At 46.2% G+C, this 20,410-nt stretch overlaps 2 protein-coding genes across 2 annotated transcripts; one reads left to right on the forward strand and one right to left on the reverse strand.

Annotated features, from left to right (window-relative positions):
* The first annotated feature begins 393 nt into the window (after positions 1 to 393).
* On the forward strand, positions 394 to 7,929 carry HIAT1 (hippocampus abundant transcript 1). Its single transcript, XM_010017868.1, has 11 exons — positions 394 to 525; positions 1,647 to 1,709; positions 2,314 to 2,441; positions 3,515 to 3,629; positions 4,354 to 4,572; positions 4,862 to 4,975; positions 5,352 to 5,423; positions 6,116 to 6,228; positions 6,395 to 6,492; positions 6,856 to 7,019; positions 7,723 to 7,929. The coding sequence occupies exons 2-11, from the start codon at positions 1,683 to 1,685 to the stop codon at positions 7,927 to 7,929; spliced, it is 1,257 nt and encodes a 418-aa protein (XP_010016170.1). The 5' UTR covers positions 394 to 525; positions 1,647 to 1,682.
* A 2,430-nt stretch (positions 7,930 to 10,359) lies between these two features.
* Positions 10,360 to 19,882, reverse strand: LOC104399663 (spindle assembly abnormal protein 6 homolog). The gene is given in 17 exon segments (XM_010017869.1): positions 10,360 to 10,427; positions 10,523 to 10,614; positions 11,089 to 11,177; positions 11,435 to 11,557; positions 12,376 to 12,485; positions 12,918 to 12,999; positions 13,515 to 13,694; positions 13,790 to 13,879; positions 14,225 to 14,419; positions 14,614 to 14,805; positions 14,909 to 15,028; positions 15,634 to 15,711; positions 16,605 to 16,776; positions 17,660 to 17,764; positions 18,634 to 18,713; positions 19,761 to 19,844; positions 19,847 to 19,882. Coding segments are annotated over 17 exon segments (1,896 nt in total).
* Positions 19,883 to 20,410: the final 528 nt, after the last annotated feature.

The following is a 20,410-nucleotide window of genomic DNA, read 5'->3' on the forward strand; positions in this document are numbered from 1 at the left end:
CTAAAGCTGTTGGACAGACCAGGCGATTAGACTTTGCCATGTTTTGAAATGACGAGAACTTCATTTCCGTGCAACATTGTGTGGTCTTAAGCATTTTTCTCAAGGAAAAGGAACTAATTCCGCAGAGAAGAGGCTGTCTCTGCTCTCAGCATTCTTGTTCCCCAGGCTGGCAGTAGAAGTGGTTTATTTTTCACTCTGAGATGGGAGAGTGCTTTGTATTCTTCAGGGGATTGAGACACTGCAGGATGTTGGTAGCAAAAGGCTAAAAAAAGGAATGTCACTGAGCACCAGTTAGCTTGAGTAACTGTATTCCACGTTTTGAGTCCCGTTCCATTCCTTAATCCTTCTGTTTGTACTGTTCCCATGCATTGCTCGTGACAGTGGTGGATTATTAGATGTTTTAATCACCTGGTTTTTCTTGTGTTTTAGCCTCAAGGAATAGGTTCTCCAAGTGTCTACCACGCTGTGATAGTGATCTTCTTGGAGTTCTTTGCCTGGGGACTCTTGACAGCACCTACCCTGGTGGTAAGTGAGACAGGCTGGAGATTCTTCTCCCTGTATCGGAGATGGGGTGTTTGCTGCAAAGGCACTGAACATCTTCTGAAGTAAACGACAGTTCTGTAGCGTTGAGCCCCGTCGTGCAAGTGGGAAGTTTTGTGTTTTAGATTCCTGGAACCAGCAGTGTAATGGGGCAGCAGAGCCGTTTATGTGCAGTCTGCTAATGCTTAAGCTGACGTGTAAATATTTGCTGGCTCGAGACCTGTGGGACAGTAATGAAATCTCTTCCCTTTCGAGATGCTACAAAAATTTAGCACATTACAAATGTAAGGACAAAAACACACTTGAAATTTGGTCAGATTTCAAGGGAGGGAGGTACTTGCTGACCTGGCTGTGCTTTAAACGGAGGAGGCTTCAGTGTGCAGACCCTGTTAGACCAGTCAAGAGCTTCCCTGTGACTAGCGAGCCAGTCATCCCAACATGTTTGTACCAAATTATTTTCTAATGGAGCTGGTTGCTTTCCATCTGGATTTAATCTCTGAGAGTGACACATGCTTACAAATTAAAAGGAGCAAAGGCTTAAAGATCTCCAAGCAGGCTCCGCCTAAAACGCAGTCTTGGTGCAGCCGACGTTGACCGCAGACAGTCTCCTCCTGGAGATGAGCTGCACTTTGGTCACTAGATGGTGTCCGTCTCATGTGGCACAGTCAGACTGAGGGGTGCTCCTGTGTTCACCTGCACAGCCGGGCTCTAGCCACCGAGTGGAGAGGCACTGAGAACGAGGGGGTCTCTCCTCTCCCTCCCCAGGCCCCACAGGTGACACAGTAACACGTGGAGGCTCTGGCCTGAGCCTGTTTTCTAGGTTCTCTGTGGTGTGTAGATTTCGGGCACTGAAGCTGGATGACATGAATCCTTCCCCAAGTGCAGAGGGAACTGAGGCCTCTGTCACATAAAGCTAAAATCTCAACGTGCCTTCCACGTGAATTAAAGATTAAATAGATTATTTGTGGTTCCCCTTTTTTTTCTTTCTCTGTTCTATGAAAATACAAAACTCCTGTGGTTGTGCCACCATAGATTTCGGACACATCAGGAGCAATGTTTGTAGTTAATACCTTGTGTAAATGACAGTGTTTGTGTTGTTTCTCCAGGTTTTGCATGAAACCTTCCCAAAACATACGTTTCTAATGAATGGTCTCATTCAAGGAGTAAAGGTAAGGTGACAGAAGTTTCTAACACGTACAATGTAAAGTGGGTGGTGGGAGGAATAGGGAATTGACTGCAAGAAGCATTCCAGAGGGTTTTCAGTAGAGCTTTCACAGTACAAATGAACCGAGGGAACACATTGTTGCTAAGAAAGCAAATCTGCAGCACTTTACTTCTAGTTAGACATTGTTTGGTCTGAACCCACTGTTTGGGGTCAGCGAATGAGGCGGCAGTTGGCCAGCCCCAGGTGACACACACGGTGTTACGACTGGATGGTGGTTTACTTGGAGCTTGTTGCTGCAGTGGGGCTTTTCCAGTTGCTTACATTTATGTGAATGCAAAATACATAAAACTACAAAGCACAGTTCATAAACCTGAGGTGCCACTGGATCATCTTTTGAACTTCGTGTGGTTCTGGGGTAACCAGTCCCAAACTGGTGTGTGTAACCAGGCGCAGGTAACACTGGACCGTGTTGCCTTCAGTGCATTGCACAAGAGTCACCAGCTTTACTAAAAGCAGAGCCCCAACTGCTGTCAGTTTGTGGCAGGATTTGCTGTCACTGTTCTAACCACTTCTGACCGTTCTAACAGGAAATGTTGTGTTCCATTTAGGGCTTGTTATCCTTTCTCAGTGCCCCGCTCATCGGTGCCCTGTCTGATGTGTGGGGACGGAAGTCCTTCCTGCTGCTAACAGTGTTTTTCACCTGTGCACCAATACCACTGATGAAGATCAGCCCGTGGTTAGTAAATGCTTTCACACTAGATCTGCTGTTTCTGGACAAGGTTGCTTGTGTTTGTAGCATTGTTGGTAAAATACTGTTCGTGCTTCATGGAGGGTTGATGTTTTTGTTTTACTTTGGTGCAAAGCTGGGAGAACAGAGTTGAACTGGAATAGCTGCCATGAGGCCAAATGCCTTGCTCAGAATTTTAAGAGCTGTAGGTTTTGAGCTCTGTGCTGAAGGCGCCGCTTCCTACTTCAGGTACATCTGCCTGGGATGCTAGGATACTGGATTGATACTGGGATGCTAGGATACTAGATTGATACTGGGATGCTAGGATGCTAGATTGATACTGGGATGCTAGGATGCTAGGTTGATACTGGGATGCTAGGATGCTAGGTTGATACTGGGATGCTAGGATGCTAGGTTGATACTGGGATGCTAGGATGCTAGGTTGATACTGGGATGCTAGGATGCTAGATTGATACTGGGATGCTAGATTGATACTGGGATGCTAGGATGCTAGATTGATACTCGGATACTAGATTGATACTGGGATGCTAGGATGCTAGATTGATACTAAGATACTAGAAGGCTCTCCAGTAAACTCTTCAGGTAGCTCTGTGAGCCTTTGCAGCCTTCACTGTGGCCACACATAGTTTATGGATTCCTCATCCCTTTTCTGGGAAGTAGCCTGTTTCTACGTGTAGATTCATGTTGCAAATGGCATGTGCTGGTGTCTATAGCATAAAGATAAGGCTCGTGTTGACCTCTCAATGACCAGATTCTCAAAGTACTGAAGTTCCCATTTGCTTTGGGTCACAGGCATCCGGCCAAAGGTAAGTCCAACACCTCATCTCCTGCAAGTACTTAACCCCAGCAGCTTTCTGTAGATGTTACAGAATTCCACTGCTTGTCCTCGGGGCACTGAGGAGCAGCTACACAGCTGTATCGAGACACGTTCACTTGGCCTTTATCCACGTTTAACCTGGTATTTGTCAGGGAAGGTTGAGCAAGGTGGTTTATTGTTGAAGTGTGAATAGAGGCTTTTTGTTCCATTTACTGTTCTGAGGGGTTGTTTTGCACTGTTCTAGGTGGTACTTCGCCGTGATCTCTGTCTCCGGAGTGTTCGCAGTGACGTTTTCGGTGGTTTTTGCTTATGTAGCAGACATAACCCAAGAGCATGAAAGGAGCATGGCCTATGGCTTGGTAGGTATTTTTAGGGCTCTGTTCCTGTGGTCTTCAGTACTAAACCCTTCAGGAAGTGAAGCTTTTCAAAGTTGTATTCTTGTTTCTTCTGTGGCAAGTTGCTATTCGTTTGGAGTAGGGTTTTTCTGTTGAATTGGTTTTGTTGTCCAGTCCTGTGTCTCTTGAATATTCTGCTTCTAACTTAAACCATGACCTGTTGAAAGCTGTCTTTCATACATCTGTCCTAACAGTTGCTATCAGTGTTAGTGATGTAGTTTGGGAGGCTCTAGTTACTCCTCCATTGTTTCTCACACTCGTACTACTCCATCATCTTGTCAGAACTCTGACCTTTTATTCCTGGATGCTGTTGGAACTGCTGCTGTGTGACAGCTCGGTGCTGCCTGCTCCAGTCTCCAGACACTGCTGCAGGCAGAGCCTAATACTTTGTTTGTCCCATGTTCTTACACCTCCTCCATTTCTCCGTGTCTCCCAGTGACCTGCCTGGTCTCGGGGCCCTCAAGCCCCGCACGTTACAGAGAGGCACAATGGGAACTGAGTAGTTTCTTTCTGCCTGTACACATCAGGGTTTGGGATATGTTGGGAAAGAGCCACTGCTACCCCAGTGTCCCAGGAGAAAGGTTACTTTCAGTCCCTACCTGATGGAAATAGACCTGTGAAAACGGGGGCAGGTGGGTAACACACTGTTGACCTGTGGCTAAATCTTACCTGCTGTTCCTTGTTGTAGGTTTCAGCAACTTTTGCAGCAAGTTTAGTTACCAGCCCTGCTATCGGTGCCTACCTTGGTCGGGTCTATGGAGACAGCCTGGTCGTGGTGCTGGCTACAGCCATAGCCCTGCTGGACATCTGCTTCATTCTCGTTGCTGTTCCAGAGTCGCTGCCAGAGAAGATGAGGCCAGCGTCCTGGGGAGCACCCATCTCGTGGGAACAGGCTGACCCCTTTGCAGTAAGCTGTTACAACGTGGGGTGTTTTGTGAGCTGTAAACCTGGAGCTTTTGAGACAGGGAAGAAGGTGAATTTACTACGTTTCAGGCTTGAAAAACAAGGCCCAGATCTTTTCAAGTTTAACTTTGTGTTGCTGCTGGTACTTTGCCGGTGACCTCACTGAACATGCAGGGAAGGTTCTGGTGGTACCACAGCACAGCCCCAGGAACTGACAAGCTTTTGGGGTTCTTGCTTGATTGCTTGTTCAATATGAAGATTAAATGGTTTCTAATACTATTTTCTTGCCGTAGTCACTGAAGAAAGTCGGCCAGGACTCGATCGTGCTGCTAATCTGCATAACAGTCTTTCTTTCATACCTCCCAGAGGCAGGGCAATATTCCAGCTTCTTCCTATACCTCAGACAGGTAACTGGACATTTTGATACGGATTTGAACAGAAATGAGTTTACAGGGAAGTCTGCAGCGCTGATGAATGAACACAGAACGTGTCGATAGCCAGTCGTTTTGCAGCTTCCAGCAGATTTAAGTCCTCTTCCTGTTCTGGTCTTGTCTCTTTTTAGAGACAAATTGTTTTCTACTTATGCCTGGTTTTATGTATGTACTTGCTTGGTTTAATGGAAGTTAAAAACCAAACAAGCCCCCACTCAGCGAAACCCTCACCTTTTCTTCTAAGTTAGGGAGGGGTTGAGTAATGCCAGTTGTGTGCAGTGTATGTTTGATGTTTGTGACACCATGATACGTACTTCACTGTTCATCATTCAACTGCCTTTTCTTAACACAGATAATGGGATTTTCATCTGAAAGTGTTGCAGCGTTTATAGCAGTCCTTGGGATTCTTTCCATTATTGCACAGGTGAGTTCCCACTTTGCATTCCCTTGGCTTGGTGACTCCGGAAGAGCCAAGCGCTGTGCTTCCACAGTGCTGCAGGTCCCTTAGATGAAGACCCAGCCAGGGCTTGGTTCCGTAACGTCCAGAGTGCCTTGTGTTGGGAAAACCAAATCCTTTGTGCATCAGAGAAGAGCAGACAGATTGTTCATGTTATTTCACAGAATCACAGCCTGGTTTGGATTGGAAGGGACCTTAAAGCTCCTCCAGTTCCAACCCCTGCCATGGGCAGGGACACCTTCCACTAGAGCAGGTTGCTCCAAGCCCCTGTGTCCAACCTGCCCTTGAGCACTGCCAGGGATGGGGCAGCCACAGCTTCTCTGGGCACCCTGTGCCAGCGCCTCAGCACCCTCACGGGGAACAACTTCCTTAGGTCTAACCTAAATCTCCCTTCATTCAGCTTAAAGCCATTCCCTGGTCTTGCACCACACTCTACACAATTGCTGGGTTTTGGTGGAGGTTCCTGAATTCTTGGCAAATGCTGCTTATGGAGAGTTTCACTTGGCTTTTGAACATTCATTTGTGTGTGTTTAACATTTAGAATGGGATGTTTCGAGGTGTTTTGGTTTTTGAGCTATGAGCTGCCCGTAGGGAACACTTCAGAGTGAAATGTGTTCTCTTGGAAACGTTGCATTTTCTCCTCTGTTCCCCTGTGCCAGACGATAGTTCTGAGCTTACTGATGCGATCCATTGGGAACAAGAACACCATCCTCCTGGGCCTCGGCTTTCAGATACTGCAGCTTGCGTGGTACGGCTTCGGCTCGGAGCCGTGGTAGGTGGATTGCACTGAGGTGTCTGGGCGACCCGGCCATTCCCTGCATGTTATCCCTTATCCAAGGGAGCGTGTGTGTTTGTACACGTGTGAACACGTGTGTGCTCACGCGCAGCAGGCCCCGGACGGCGCGGTCACCGCTGTGTGCGTGTGTGTGTGTTTGCAGGATGATGTGGGCAGCCGGCGCCGTGGCTGCCATGTCCAGTATTACCTTCCCAGCTGTGAGTGCACTGGTGTCCCGAACGGCTGATGCTGACCAGCAGGGTAAGTGCTGCACCTTCCAAGTGTCGTGTCCTTCTGGCGCAGGGGGGAAACATTGGACAAGGCTCAACAGCAGCAAAATCAATGGCAAACTCCATGTACTGTCCCCTTCCTCACGTTTGACAGACGTTTGCTCTGTTGTGCGGGTCGCACACAGCAGTTTCCTCAGTGAGACACCAAAAATACTTGATTACAGGCAATTTTTCTGCCCCCCCTTGTTTATTGCTACCCAGCATTGCAACATCTTTTAGAGACGCTTTTCTCCTCGCATCAGTTTTAAGTGACTAAAGTCCTGCTGCTCCATTAAAAATAGTTCGTTCTAGATGTGTAAATATAGGTAATACCGGTGTGTTTTACTCTTTCCAGGTGTTGTTCAAGGGATGATAACAGGAATTCGAGGCCTGTGTAACGGCTTGGGACCAGCACTTTACGGGTTCATATTCTATATCTTTCACGTTGAATTGAATGAACTCCCCATGTCTGAATCGCCGTCAGGAGGCAGCGTGGTCACACAGTACCATTTACAACAGGTATTCGGGGTTTACTTCCTGTTCCCAAAAAACACAAACTGGGAGGAGAGCCTGTGCCCACCGGCTCCTGAGTGTCACCTTCTGTGACCTACTGAATCGTGTAACAAGAGCTTCTTCGCTTGCTCTTGCCAAGGGCGGTTGATCTATTTGGTTGTACCTGGATGGGTTTAGTTTAACTTTCAGAGACCATAGTTGGGCAACTGATGACCCCTGTAAGGAGACTTGATGGAGGGAAGGGTGGGCTGGTAACAGCAGCGTTCTGATCTTCCTGGCTCCCTGGCACTGTGTTTGTGTTTCACGTGTTGCAGGTTTGGTTTTGTTGCCCTTTAACCGAGCAGTCTGTATTTATTTTAGCTCCCGATACTGATTTGTTGAGGAGACTCAACAGAAAGAACTTGCACTAGAAGAGGAAGTGAGGGAGCATTAGTAGGAATCATCTGCTCCCTCTTGTAAATCTTGGCATGTTCTGTCCTTTCCCCCATGGGGACATATCCTGTAGTGCTGAGCGTAGTTCTGCCCACTCTGGGGGTGCAGAACCATAGAATGACTTGGGTTGGAGAAGACCTTTAAGCTCACCCAGTCCAGCCATTCCCTGCGCTGCCAAGGCCACCACTAACGCGTGTCCCACGTGTAACTGGCAGCTGTGTTCGGCTCGCGGGCGGCCGAGGGCTCTAACCCTGCGCCGTGTTCCTGTTGTTCCCAGAACTCCATCATTCCCGGCCCCCCGTTCCTGTTCGGAGCGTGCTCCGTGCTGTTGGCGCTGCTCGTTGCCTTGTTTATCCCTGAACACACCAACCTGACCGTGCGATCCAGCGGCTGGAAGAAGCACTGTGGCAGCCACGGCCACCCCCACAGCCCCCAGGCCCCCGGGGAAGCGAAAGAGCCTTTGCTGCAGGATACAAACGTATGACAGGAATGGAGGAGGAGATCGTAGCCTTTGTTTTCCATCAGCGGTTTGGGGGACACGTTCCACTTCCATCCAAAATGCCCTTTCTTGAGGTAACCTTCAGAAGGATCTTTCTGCATGAAATCCATAGGAATGATTATTTTGTAAAAGGAAGTTTCTCCAAAGATGTCACCACTGAGTTAATCATTTGCTTTTAAACACAAACTGTTACGTACTCGTCTCTTGCCATGAAGTTCTGTTACTACTCAACCGTTCCGTGTCGCTCAGAGACAAAACAGACTAGTCCAGGCATGAGCATGTGTCCTTCTGTTTCCTTAAGGTGGTGAGCTTTAATTCCAGTCGTGCCAAGTCTCAGAGAGACACCGTGGCACCCCGGGGACCCCGCCGTAGTGGCGTGAAGTCCTGGGTCGGGTGATTCAAAGCCTTAATGTACATGTACTCCAGGAGGAGCAGGGGAATCGGGATCACGTAGTTGCAGAGGCACAGGGCAGGTGTTTGTTCGTACTAACCTGGAATCACAGGAGCACGCTTGCTGAGCAGTCAGTTACGTTTATGTAAGTGCATTTACTCTTTCTACCCTTGGATAAACGGTAGGAGCACACAGGTGTAAGTGGGTGTTTGGGCCGAGCCTGCAGCGTGTGTTTGCTGCCGGCTCCCACCCTCTGCTTCCCTACGTACCGTTTATTATACCACTGTATTTCTGATGTTTGCATAATCATACAAGGACCTCAGAACTTGAACACAGAGACTGAACTATAAGCTGATATAGCCTTGAATATGTCCGTGTGCTATATAGTGGCCTTTGAGGACTGTCACAATAACCCTTTTGCATTACAGAGCTAATGTTTTAGTCCTAAATTTTCAGGACCCTTAGTACAGGAGAGAGCTTTATACAATTACTGATGTGAATTTCTCTAAAAGTGTATATTTTTGTGTCCAGTTGTATTATTTAAGTGTTCCTTTGTATAAATTTGTGTATAAAGTATTGTATAGGTTTAAAACGTTTTCATCTTGTGGTTATTGCTTAATGCTTTTTTACCTTTGAACATTCACCATGGTTGACCAAGAGCAGGAAAAAAATATGTAAATATCCTGTTAATAAAGTTGAATATTTTAATGAATTTTTAAATAATTGGTCCTGTCTCTTCAGGCCTCACTTGAAGTGTTGTTGGGAGTGGGGGTGTTGCTCTGCAGCGGGTGAGAAGCAGGGAGCAAGGTGAATAAAGTGCTCCTCCAGCATGTACCTCACTGTGCGTGGTCACTGGTAATGCTCCGAAACAGTCACTAATCACAGGTTTTGATAAAAACCATTTAATATTGCCATGGAAACCTTCACATGCCCAACCCAGTGACCATACATGAGCCTGGTGCTGATGTAGAAACAAATAAACACATTTTGCACTGCAAAACAAACCACTTAAATGCACAATCCTCTGGATGCACTTCAATAACTAAGGTGAAAGGTACAAAATAACAACAAAAGTATGTAAAGAGCCATTAAGAAAACATGTGGTTTGTAGGTCACAAGTTCTTGCATCCTTACGCTGAGCAGAAGATGGGACAGAATGGAGTTCTTAGGTGATCTGAGCATTTGGACCCGGGGAGCAGGACGAGCTGAACAGACTCAGTCCCTCTAAACCCAAGTGTTTGTTAGAGTATCTTAAACGTCTGCACAGTCTCACAGTTGTAAAGGATGAGTAGCAAAAGTCACGTAGCTGTTTGCTGTGATGCTCTCCCTGGTTAACTGCTCCTGTGCTCGCCACGTATGTTTTATGCACAGGGGAAGAGAGCCCTGAGCTCAACAGCGAGGTCAGGATAACCAAAAGTGAGAACTCTCCACTGCAGTTTTCAACCATCCGAATTAATTGCCCATCTTTAATATTAATTCCATTATTTGTAAGTCTGGATGCAATCCCAATAAGCAGGTTTTTCAGGTGAAAGCAGTCGCCCGAAGTTACGAGCTTGACCACTGTTAACATCGACAGCACCACCCCCTTCCCAGCACTTTGCATCATCCTTTCTCCGAAAGGAGCCAAGAGGGATTGTCACAAGGGCCCTGGTCTCTCAGGGAATGCCGGCGTGTCCCTCGCTCCTCTCACAAAGCCACACTCCTCAACGCCGACAGTAACAAGGTGAGTGCACTTGAGTGTGTTTTGGGATGACTACAGGCTCTCCAAGAGGCACCTGCGCAGCCGCAGGGCCTTGCCTGCAGCGTTGTTCTTGCCAAGGCTGCAGCTGCTCAAAGCTTTATCTTTCCTTTAGGCTCAAGTATCCTGAAAAGTTACCCGTGTCAGCCAAGACATCTATCCCAAAGCAGATTCAGAGGTACCAAACCCTGTCAGTTCACACCCGTACTTTACTAACACCTTACTACAGCACATCCAGAAATCCCCCGGGGTTAAGAGAGGGCTCTGCCCGCAGGAACCCTGTCTGCTACCCAGGAAAATAGGCTGAGGCTGGTGTTGCTGCAGCTTTCGGTGGCAAGTGGGGTTTCAGATACTCTGTAGAACAGCAGAAACAAGACACTGGTCATGGAAACAGACCCGTTGCTACACTTCAAATAAGGTCTTGTTGTACTATTTCCACACATACATACCTGGGTTGAGCGTATTCTGACTAAGCCCTCGTAAAGGAATGCTGGCATCTTTCTTCCTGAAATACTTCGGATCCAGCCCCAAATTGTCACCACTAGAAAGAAAAAGGCTAATTAAAGTTTAACACACGTTAATGCACTGCTGCCTCCGACAAGCGTGGACACGGCCTCATCCAGGAAATCCTGAACTTCAGGTAGAACTACTGCATTCCTATGAACTTCATCATTTAACAGTGAAGAACAGTCCAGAACTGATCTTTTGACTGACCTGTCACCCCATAGCCTTAGCTCTGTCACCAGGAGGGACAATGGCTTTTTGTTCCTTGGGACTCCCTCCTGAAAGCATGGCTCTTCCCTGGCACCCACAAACCACGCTCAGTGACCAGTTCAGGCTGCCACAACTTACAGTGCATTAACATGTTTGCTGGACGAAGGCAGATCCCAGAACAAGCTTAGCACTGGGAATGTTTTGCTCGGTTCCCGACACACATGGGACACAAATGGCTTTATAAACACACGTCAATAAACAGAAACCCTACAGCCCTAAAAACGCACCGGCCAACACTTACTTCTCCTTATTCGCTGGATGACTGGATGCAGTCACTGTCTGCACATCCGAACATCGGTTCATTTTAGGAAGCTGGGTGTTGAGCTGGACCTGCAGAAACACAGGAGTTGGAGTGGTTCTCCCTTATCCCTCACCCACAGCACTTCTGTGCAGCAGAGCATGCAAGAAGGAGCAACCCCAAACCGAGCATTAGCTGTCGGTAATAGTGACACCATTTCAGCCAGAGGGTGTAAGAGCACTGGGATATATAGTAAATACTAATGCATTTGGAGAAATAGCCAGAACGTTGAACTTGGCCATTTTATGCCGTCCCATTGTGAACCAAACGGAAAAGTCCAAGTGCCTGCCTTCGGTCCTGGGCATTGTGAACTGATGCTTTTGGTGTGTGCTGGTTCTGGGAAGTTCTGGAAGGCATACAGAGGAGAACCGGGCTGACCGACTCCTGAGCTGGGGAAGGAGGGCCGTTCGTGCTGCAAGAGAGAACACACCCGTGAAGGAGGAGAACAGTTCCCGAAGTGACTGTTTAAAGACTCAGAATTCCAAACTTAACAACTAACACCACAATGTTAATGCTTGTCTGAGGCCTCCTGGGAGCAAGAAAACTTTTTCCTTAATGAGAACGTGTGACTTTTCAACAGAGGAATGGAGCACTCGTAGCCAATAACTGTAAGCTCATAATGAGCTGTACAATTACACACTCTGCCACTGATCAATACAGGAACTGTATCCAGCTGTAACTCGGAGACCTCTTGGCATGAATATGCCCTTTCACTACTAAGAAGCTCACCCTCTGCTGGGTGACAACAGTCTGTGCACAGGGGGACGAGGTAAGAACCAATAAGCAGGTAGTGTTCTTACCCCCCTATTTTCATACTTCTCAGTATCACTACTACTAAGAGCACTCAAACAGCACACTTTCAACCTATGGAAATATAACTGGTATGTCAGTAACCTCACAACACAAAATGCCACCCATTTTCTTCCCCCTTCCCCCTTTGCATTATCTTTTCCAAGCTAATTTTGCATTGTTTGTGGATTTTAATAGGTGAGAGCTTAGAAAAGGCTCCCCGGAGGAGGGTCAGGGCGTCGAGCAGCACCCAACAGGGTGTTACTTCAAAACAAAACAAGCCAGAAGAAATTCCCCCAAAAAACGAAGACCAAAAACCCGCCAGAACCCACCACACAGACACACAAACACTAATGCCCAAGGAAGCTAAAACCACTCTGGTTTCTCCTCTTCTAAGCCCATCCGTTTCAGACACCACTTCCCCGCTCCAGCTGTTCTCACCAAGCCATGAGGGGAGGTGGCAGCCCTGACGCCAGCGTGAGCACTTGCACAAGCCTCCAGCTTCTTTGCCATCTGGATTTCATTCAGCTGCTTGTTTAACCACGTGATTACTGAAGAGAGAAGACAAAGGCCAAGCTCACGTCCTACCTCTTCCGAGCTGGTTACACCAGCGAGCAGCCCTTCCCCGAAAAACAAATGACAGCCCAGAGAGGTTTTTCCCCTCTTTAAGCTCAAGCAGCTCTAGAAGCCCTGGTCTCACTAGAAGCCCTTTTGCTCCAGGTTCCTCCACCCCTACGTGCCATCCCGTCCCTCCTCCAGCATCACCCCACCACACAGACGACCCCAAGCACCACAGGAAGCTGTGTCTACCTGCACCTCTGGGTTGTTGCATGCCCACCACAGACAGAAGTTTATTTTCCATGAACAACCAGAATCTCTCTAGCAAACAGCAGCACGGGTGAAGCGCTGTAGCTGCTCCCGTTACTTTTCAGTAGCAGACAGATCCCAGGTCACTGTTAGAGAGGGAGAAAGCACAGACCCACCGTTCTCATTGGTCTTCAGTAACTGCTTGCTTTCCTCCAGCTTCTGCATGGTGGTTTCCAGCTGCTCCTGCAGCTTGCAAACCTGCAACGTTCCCATAAGAATGACAAGACCATCAGGTGCTGCTACAAACTGGAGTCGTTCTAAAACCAAAGAAGTCCAACCCCAGTATTTTACAGGAGCAGGATGATAACTCTTTTCAGACAAGCCCTATTTTTAGTTGGGGGCAGCCAGAAACCTTTCTGACCTTCATTTCTTTTTAGGATTAAATAATGCAAAGACTAAGCAGGGGAATATATATTTAATGGCAGAAGAAGTTCACCCTCTTCCTGCCTCCTTCCCCAGCAATGTGCCCTCTGAAGGATGTCAGTTCATCCACCGCACTGCTTTGTACTCGGAACAATCCAGTTCTGTTCCGTGCCGGTGGATGGCTCTTCCCAATCGGTTTAAAATGAAATAATCGGAAGCTGATTACACATTTAAGTGTGTTGAACTAGAAAAGTACGTTCTGTTCCATGGGAAGATTTAAGAACCTATTGCTGGAAGTTAAAACCCACCACCAGGAACACGTAAAGGAGAGGGTTAACCTGACACACTACCTCCTGCTCCTTCACTCGCAGAGACTGTCCCAGCTCCTGCAGTTCCCTCTGCTCTTTCTGAAGTCTCTCTTCTTTTTCTGCCAGGAGCTTTTCCTGCTGGATGGTTACGGTGTTTTTCAGTTTCAATTTGCCCAGCAGAGTTTTCAGATCTCCCTGTAACTTCTTGATAATTTCATTGGCCTGTGTAGAAAACAAATCACCAGGTACTGTCACGATGAGGAAACCCCTGCACCCCAGGCAGACGTTTCACATGGATGATGTTTGCTCGGACAAACCTTAAGCAGTTCAGCTGACAGCGACTTAATGGTTGCCTCCAGTTTTCCAATATGACCTTGTTTTTTCTCCGTGCTCTCCTCCAGGATCACCTTTAAAACAACATGGAGAACACTGTTGGAAAGATGTGACAGACCTCGCTGGTGATTTCAAGGAGCTCCTCGGGAATTCTGAGAACTGATCTTTACACGAAATTCACCCATCTTTCTGCTCACAAGAACTAGCACTAAGTGTGCTCCAGTACCACAACACTAACACGGTAGCAACCCCTGTGAAACTGAACCCAGTGTGCTTTTTATGCTGTAATTTAGAACCCTGAATTCCATCTGAAAGCTTCCTTGCTGTATCCAGAAACACTGGTCAGCTGCTAAGCTACGGAGGCTGCACTTCAGGTTCTACAGGGCTTTAGAGGAATCGATTCTGAACCGTGAAGGAACCTTTTGTTCTTGTGTGGCATCCAGGACTTCTTTGGTTCTAATAACGAGCTGATCTTTGTCTTTGATCTCTTGCTCCAGAACAGCAACCCGTGTCTGCAGCTGGTTGATGAGCTTCTCTTTTTCATGGCACTCAGCATCCAGAGTAGTGTTCTCCCGGCGCAGCGACAGCACCTCCTGCTTTGCTCTCTGACATTCCTGAAGTGTTGTTGGGAAGGAAAGTGACCTTTAAAGAAAACCTGCAGCAGTCATTTAAACAGATGTATCTAAATAGTAACATAATGTGAAATGAACAGAATTAATATGCTGTATTTCCTATTACGTGCATAGGCAGGGTGAATGCTCTAAAACTAGGAAGGCTGGTTACAGCATATAAAATAAAGCATACATACTTCTTCTATCCCAGAAAGCTTGGCTTTCAGCTCCCTGACTGTAGAGTCTCCTTTGTATCTCCTTTCTGTCAGATCCTTATTGATGACCTCAAGTTCTGAGAGTCTGTTCTGCAACTGCTGAATACTTTTCTGATGCACATTTTCCAGCTCCTTTTTCTGTTGTTCATGCTGTTGTTGGTACTGAGCTTGTGCCTGTGAGGAGCAAAGAAACCCAGTAGTTATTCAGTGAAGCTGAAAATAAAGCCAAGGAACTTCCACATGCAAGAACATTGTCAGTTCTTCTCTGCTGCCATACCTGGAGAGCTCTCTCCTTTTCACTCGTCAGCTCCTGAGTGTGCCTGTTTGTTAGAGCTGTAGTGTGTGATGTCCACTCGTGCTTCAGTTTGTCAAGCTCCCGGTTCCTCTCTGACAAGCTCTGTTGAAGTTTGACATCGCAAACAGAGTTTTACACATTTGAGCGTTTCAGTCAGTGCTGAATGATTCTTTAGTGCTACTTCTTAAAAAAAACAACACATGGAGTTCTTAAGAGAAGTCTCAATTTCGGCACCAGATGTCAAAATATCTCTAAACAGGGTAATTTAACAGAATTTAAACATCACTGTGTAAACAGGAATATAAGGCACTGAGAAGCTAAAGAACTGGATAAAAGAACCTTCATTTCCAACTGGATTTTCTTCCAACCACTATTTAGGAGTGAACATAAGTATCCGCTGATGTTCCCTACCCTTGTAACACAAAGTGCTCTAGTATAGTATATAACTTGTGCGGATGCAGACAGACCTCTGCTCCAAACGAGGCGAGATCCTGGTCTGGTGCTCTAAAGCCCACATTTCATTCTCCAGTGGCACACTCAGTCTGCTGGAGCTTCTCTTAAGAACAAGCAGACTTTCTTCTTTTCACTCACCCAAAGTCAGTTCGGTGGCCAGGGAGCTGCCAACCAACCAGCCCACAAGTAGGTACATCTTCCAGAGATAAAAACAAATTGCAGCCTACAACAGGGAAGGTAAAGCTGCCTGTTACCTGTTGAGTGTAGCTCAGTTGTCTGGTAAGATCCTCTTCAGTTTTTCTAAGCTTGTCTTCCAACATCAGCTTGTCTTCCTATGTAGAAATAGACACCAAGTCAAAACCTTGGTTCCCAAAATACAAGCAGTATTTAGGTTCCATTTCATCAGCACACCCTGCCTAAGCAATCACATAACCACTGTACTTGTGGAAAAATCATCTTATTAAATAAACTTCACACTCAGTAAGATTAAAATAGATTTAAAAGGCATTAGCCACAAGGTAAAACCCCTGATAAACTCTTACCAATTTTCCATAAGGAAATAGTATCTTATCATAAAGTCTTGTTTACAAAGGAGTTGCATGAACAACAGATCTACTGAACTCCTGTGAATGTATGGATTGAAATGGTTTATAATCATGACAGGCCAGTAAGGGAGACAAATCCCAGGCTATGAAACTGAACAGGCAACAGCCAAACTATGAGACCATTAACTTCTCTTTCAGTAATACCTATCAAGCTACAAGTGCACCAACATCACGATCTTAGTTTGCTATTTACAGCCCTCTGAAGTCCCCAAAGCCTCAGAATTACACCCAGAGGCAGGCTTTCCTAAAGCAACTGCACAGCGAAGAGCATGAAAGCTTACAGGGCTTTGTTTTTGCTGTTGCTCTGGCAATGAGCACAAGCTGAGACACTGAAGCATTCACCAGCTGCACTCCCCATGCACTGCAAGTGTAAAATACCTGATTTCCTGCCAGCTTGGCTGAATACACACGTAGCGTTTTCCTTGCTGAGTGACAGTAACAGTTTAGACCTAGAACATGCACACAAATAACTGCGTGCAATGACATATATGAGCTAAGGTAAAATAATACACCAGAGCATGCAATTTGGTAAACACTTCTGAAGTATTCAGACAGACAAAAACGCTCAGGTACACAGAGCTTCAAGGCCCAGAGACAGCTATGACAGTTCTTCATTTTACCTTAAGGCTTTTCAAACAGCTGGCTAAAAACTTCTTTATTTCTGCATCATTTCCCGGTAGGAATTTGAGGGAGAGGTGGGTGAGGTGTTTAAAAGGGTTTGTCTCCACTACGTTCAAAGAGACAGGAGCGTGATCTAGAACAGATGCTGAAGAAACTAACTGCAGCAAAAACCTAGGGAAAGCAGAGGAATAACCAGATGTTTAGCACATTTCTTTTCCTGAAACTACCTACAGATCCTACAAGCTATTTTCAAATAACATGTATTTTTGTATGTCCAAGGAAAGACTGTCCAGCTTTCGTCAGAACTATGAAATGCAATCCCTGTGTCGTAGTTAATGCTACAAACAAGTATCAACCAAAATGCCTCCAACTTAGAATAAGAAATATACAAAACTAATCAGTTTAGTTGTGCAATTTTCAGAAGCCCATCTCAGGAGCCCAAAACCAAGCAAGGCCTTTGCAACCAAACTGCAGAGGAAAGCAGCCTCCTGACTTTTACGTGTCCTACAGCCTAGGAAAATTCCTAGCCCCCAGCAGACACTTCAGGAAATGGCCTGACTCCTGGAGTGGAGCTCTGTGCTCTGCACAAGGCTTCCCCTGGTACCCAAACCAAAACAACGTGGGACAAGGCTGCCACGGGAAGAGCAGAGCTCAGGTTGTTCCCCTCACACCTTCAAATGTGAACACTGAAATGACAGACAGACAGAGAGAGAGGAAACCATCCTTGCCAGAACGCCTTATAACTGCCTTCTCCTGTCAAACAGAATGCCACGGAATTCAGAGCAGCTCTCTAGCACTAAGTGTTCTAACAACAGGAGCAGTGCTGCACCCTTGCCCATCTGCCCGCTTGAGAAGCTTGTCAGCTCCAGCTCAGATGGGGAGACCATCACTGGACATCAACCCCACTGCTCTGCCCCCCCCAAGGTAACTACCACCAGCTGCTGCTCAGACACGTCCCTTGTTTTCCCAACCCTTCTCCAGTGGAGCAGCTGACAAGTGCTTTAAGAACTCCCCCCATGCACACACAGTGACACGGCTCTCACTCACGACCTACCTTGGGATATCTTTATTCTGTTCCTGGATGCATTGCTGAAGCAGATCGATAAATTTTTGTGGGAAAGCAGAGAAGTCCACCAGGAGACCCTGCTGGGACTTCAAACTGCAGAAATAGGGTGAGAGGGAAAAAATTAACAATATACAGAAGTGTCATTCATTTCCTAGAAAGTATTTTGTTTATACCTGTGGAAAGAACTAGTTCTGACCGTGTCATTAAAGTTCACCAGCAGATGAACTGGTTTCAATCCTGAACACAGAAGAAATATAATCACATCTTGGAGAGTAATCAACAGGTATTTTTGTCTGCACCACTTCAAATAAGTTATTGTGACACAACAAATGTGCTCCTTTGAGTAGATGTCTTCCTCACAGCACTGAGCAGACAGGGGCACATGAGAGAAGCGAAGGACAATGAGGGTGAGACTCAGCCTTGATCAAGACTTTATCCAAACAACAAAGCAGAAAACTGAACTGTTCATGCCAGGTGCCCAAAGCTGGTGACCAAATTCTGAGCAAGTAAAGTAAACTGAGACTCAGCAATGTAATGAGCATGCAAGAAACCCATAAGACACAAGCTCAGGTCTGTCTGAGAGTCCATGTCCAGGCGAACAGACCTTCCCCTTGCAAATATTGCTTGGAATACTTGGAATACTTCACACACATCCAACAGTCTATGAGAAGTAGTTAGAATAAACAGAAGATGCCAGTCGGAATATGAACTGTGGGACTGCAGCTGTGCAGGAAAGATAACATCAGGGTTCTGTCACTGGTCTGGATAAACCTGAGCCAAATCATTTTGCTGTTTCCCTGAGTGGCCAGGGAGAACGATGCCACCAAAACACTGACAGAACTCTGCAGGAGAAAAGTGCCAAGCCCAAAATTCTGTGATAACCATTCTAAGCTAAAAATACCCCTCATTCTCTGTTGTCATTTGGAAATGATTCACAGACAAGACAGGACAACATCACTTACCTTTGAAAATCCTCCTCGGATATGACAAGGTTATAAAGGAAAAAAGGATCGCTATCATCAGTCAATCGAACAGCTAAATCCTGAGGACAGACATTTAAACATGATTTAAAATACTAGAAACCACCCCGGAGGATTGTTTAAACATTGTAAACCAACACTGCAAACAGTATTTGATGTTTTTACTGTTTAACCACGCGTAAGATACAACTGTGGCAACTCAACTGAAGGTGGAAACCGCCAACATTTAACACAACTTCAAATGTTACAGGGGGAAAACAGAGAAAACTTCCTCACAAAAATAAACCAAGCAAAAATCTTCAACTTTGAGCAGCTTTGAGGCTTCAAAGTCCAACATGTCTTCAGCATTTTGCAGGAAGAAACCTATGTGCTGTTTTTCCCCATCATGAAACAGCGCTGGCAGCCCACTGTAATGGATCACAAACGCATCATTCCCACAACTGGAGGGTTTTCATAGCCTACTGCTCCTAGAAGTTTAGGAAACAACCTCCTGAAGAGTTTATGTGTTTGAGTACGCTCCTATGGAAACCTGTAGCATTATACAGCTTACACATAAACCACGAAAGATTTGCTACATAAAGGATATAACCTCCAATAGTAATCTCACTGCTCTTTTTCCTGAGAAGGAAGACTTCCTCTTACCCCAAATTTAGTACATCCTCCCTGCCTCTGCTGGCTGAACCCCGAACATTCAGAGACCAACGCTCAGCAATAAAAACCAGAACATAACATCCATCCACAAGTTGGTGTTTTGGCTAGTCAAGATGAGAGTTCTGCAAAGACAACTGCTGCTCCACATTCCTTAGTGCTGAGCACACTGGCTGCTCTCAAGCTCTCACCGGGGTTCCGTTGAGGGTCTCCAAATACTTTCAATTTGTGAGTGTACTACAACCCATGAGCTGCCAAACTGAGGGGGCTAAAAGGCTGGAAAACACCTACCACACCAAATCAGCTACATTACTCAGGAAATTACACCAAAAATGAAGCAAGCTCAAGTGACAGATATACTAATATCCTACTTTGGTTTTGCTTTGCCCATCTGCCCTCTTATACAGTGAAATTGAGATTAATACCTAGTGAATGACACATATGTAACTAAATCCACAAACCTTTTTATGAACAGGATTAGAAATTGACAGTAGCTCAATATTCACCCGAACATTCAATCTCCTGTGTACAAAAAAAAGATGAAGCTTAGTAACAGATCAAGAAAACAATATCCAAATAACATTGTTCACAGCTATATTACAGGAATCAGATGACATTCCAAACCCCAAACTTACGCAGACATATCAAGGAAGTGTCCACTGATGACTACTACTGAGATAGTTGAAAGCCCCACAACCTCCTGAGCTCCTCAGGCTTTATATTGCTTGCCATCTGCCAAACTCTCAATAGCAAGGTTTGAAACTTTGCCCAGAAGCTGGAACCTTTGCAAAAGCCTGAAGTTTATTAACAACTGCTGAAGCTTTTGCTAATCATTTGTACTGTGCTACCCCGTCTTCATTTACCTCTTACTGAGTGATCCATCCAAGAAGGTACTTGCATTACAGAATACACTCAGACATCAGCCATCCTGTGCCTCCTAACACAGGAGAGCCAGAGCAGCCCCAACGCCTGCTCACACAGTCTAACCCAGGTAGGACCTGTATTACTGAAATTCACTGTGTGCTGAACAGACACTTCACAGTGAAATTCACTCTGTGTTAAGCAGATGCTACACATAAAACCTGGACACGCTGGAGAGGTGGCCAATGCC

This window comes from Nestor notabilis, unplaced genomic scaffold (assembly GCF_000696875.1).
Source record: "Nestor notabilis isolate BGI_N333 unplaced genomic scaffold, ASM69687v1 scaffold22377, whole genome shotgun sequence".
Classification (NCBI taxonomy): Eukaryota; Metazoa; Chordata; class Aves; order Psittaciformes; family Psittacidae; genus Nestor; species Nestor notabilis.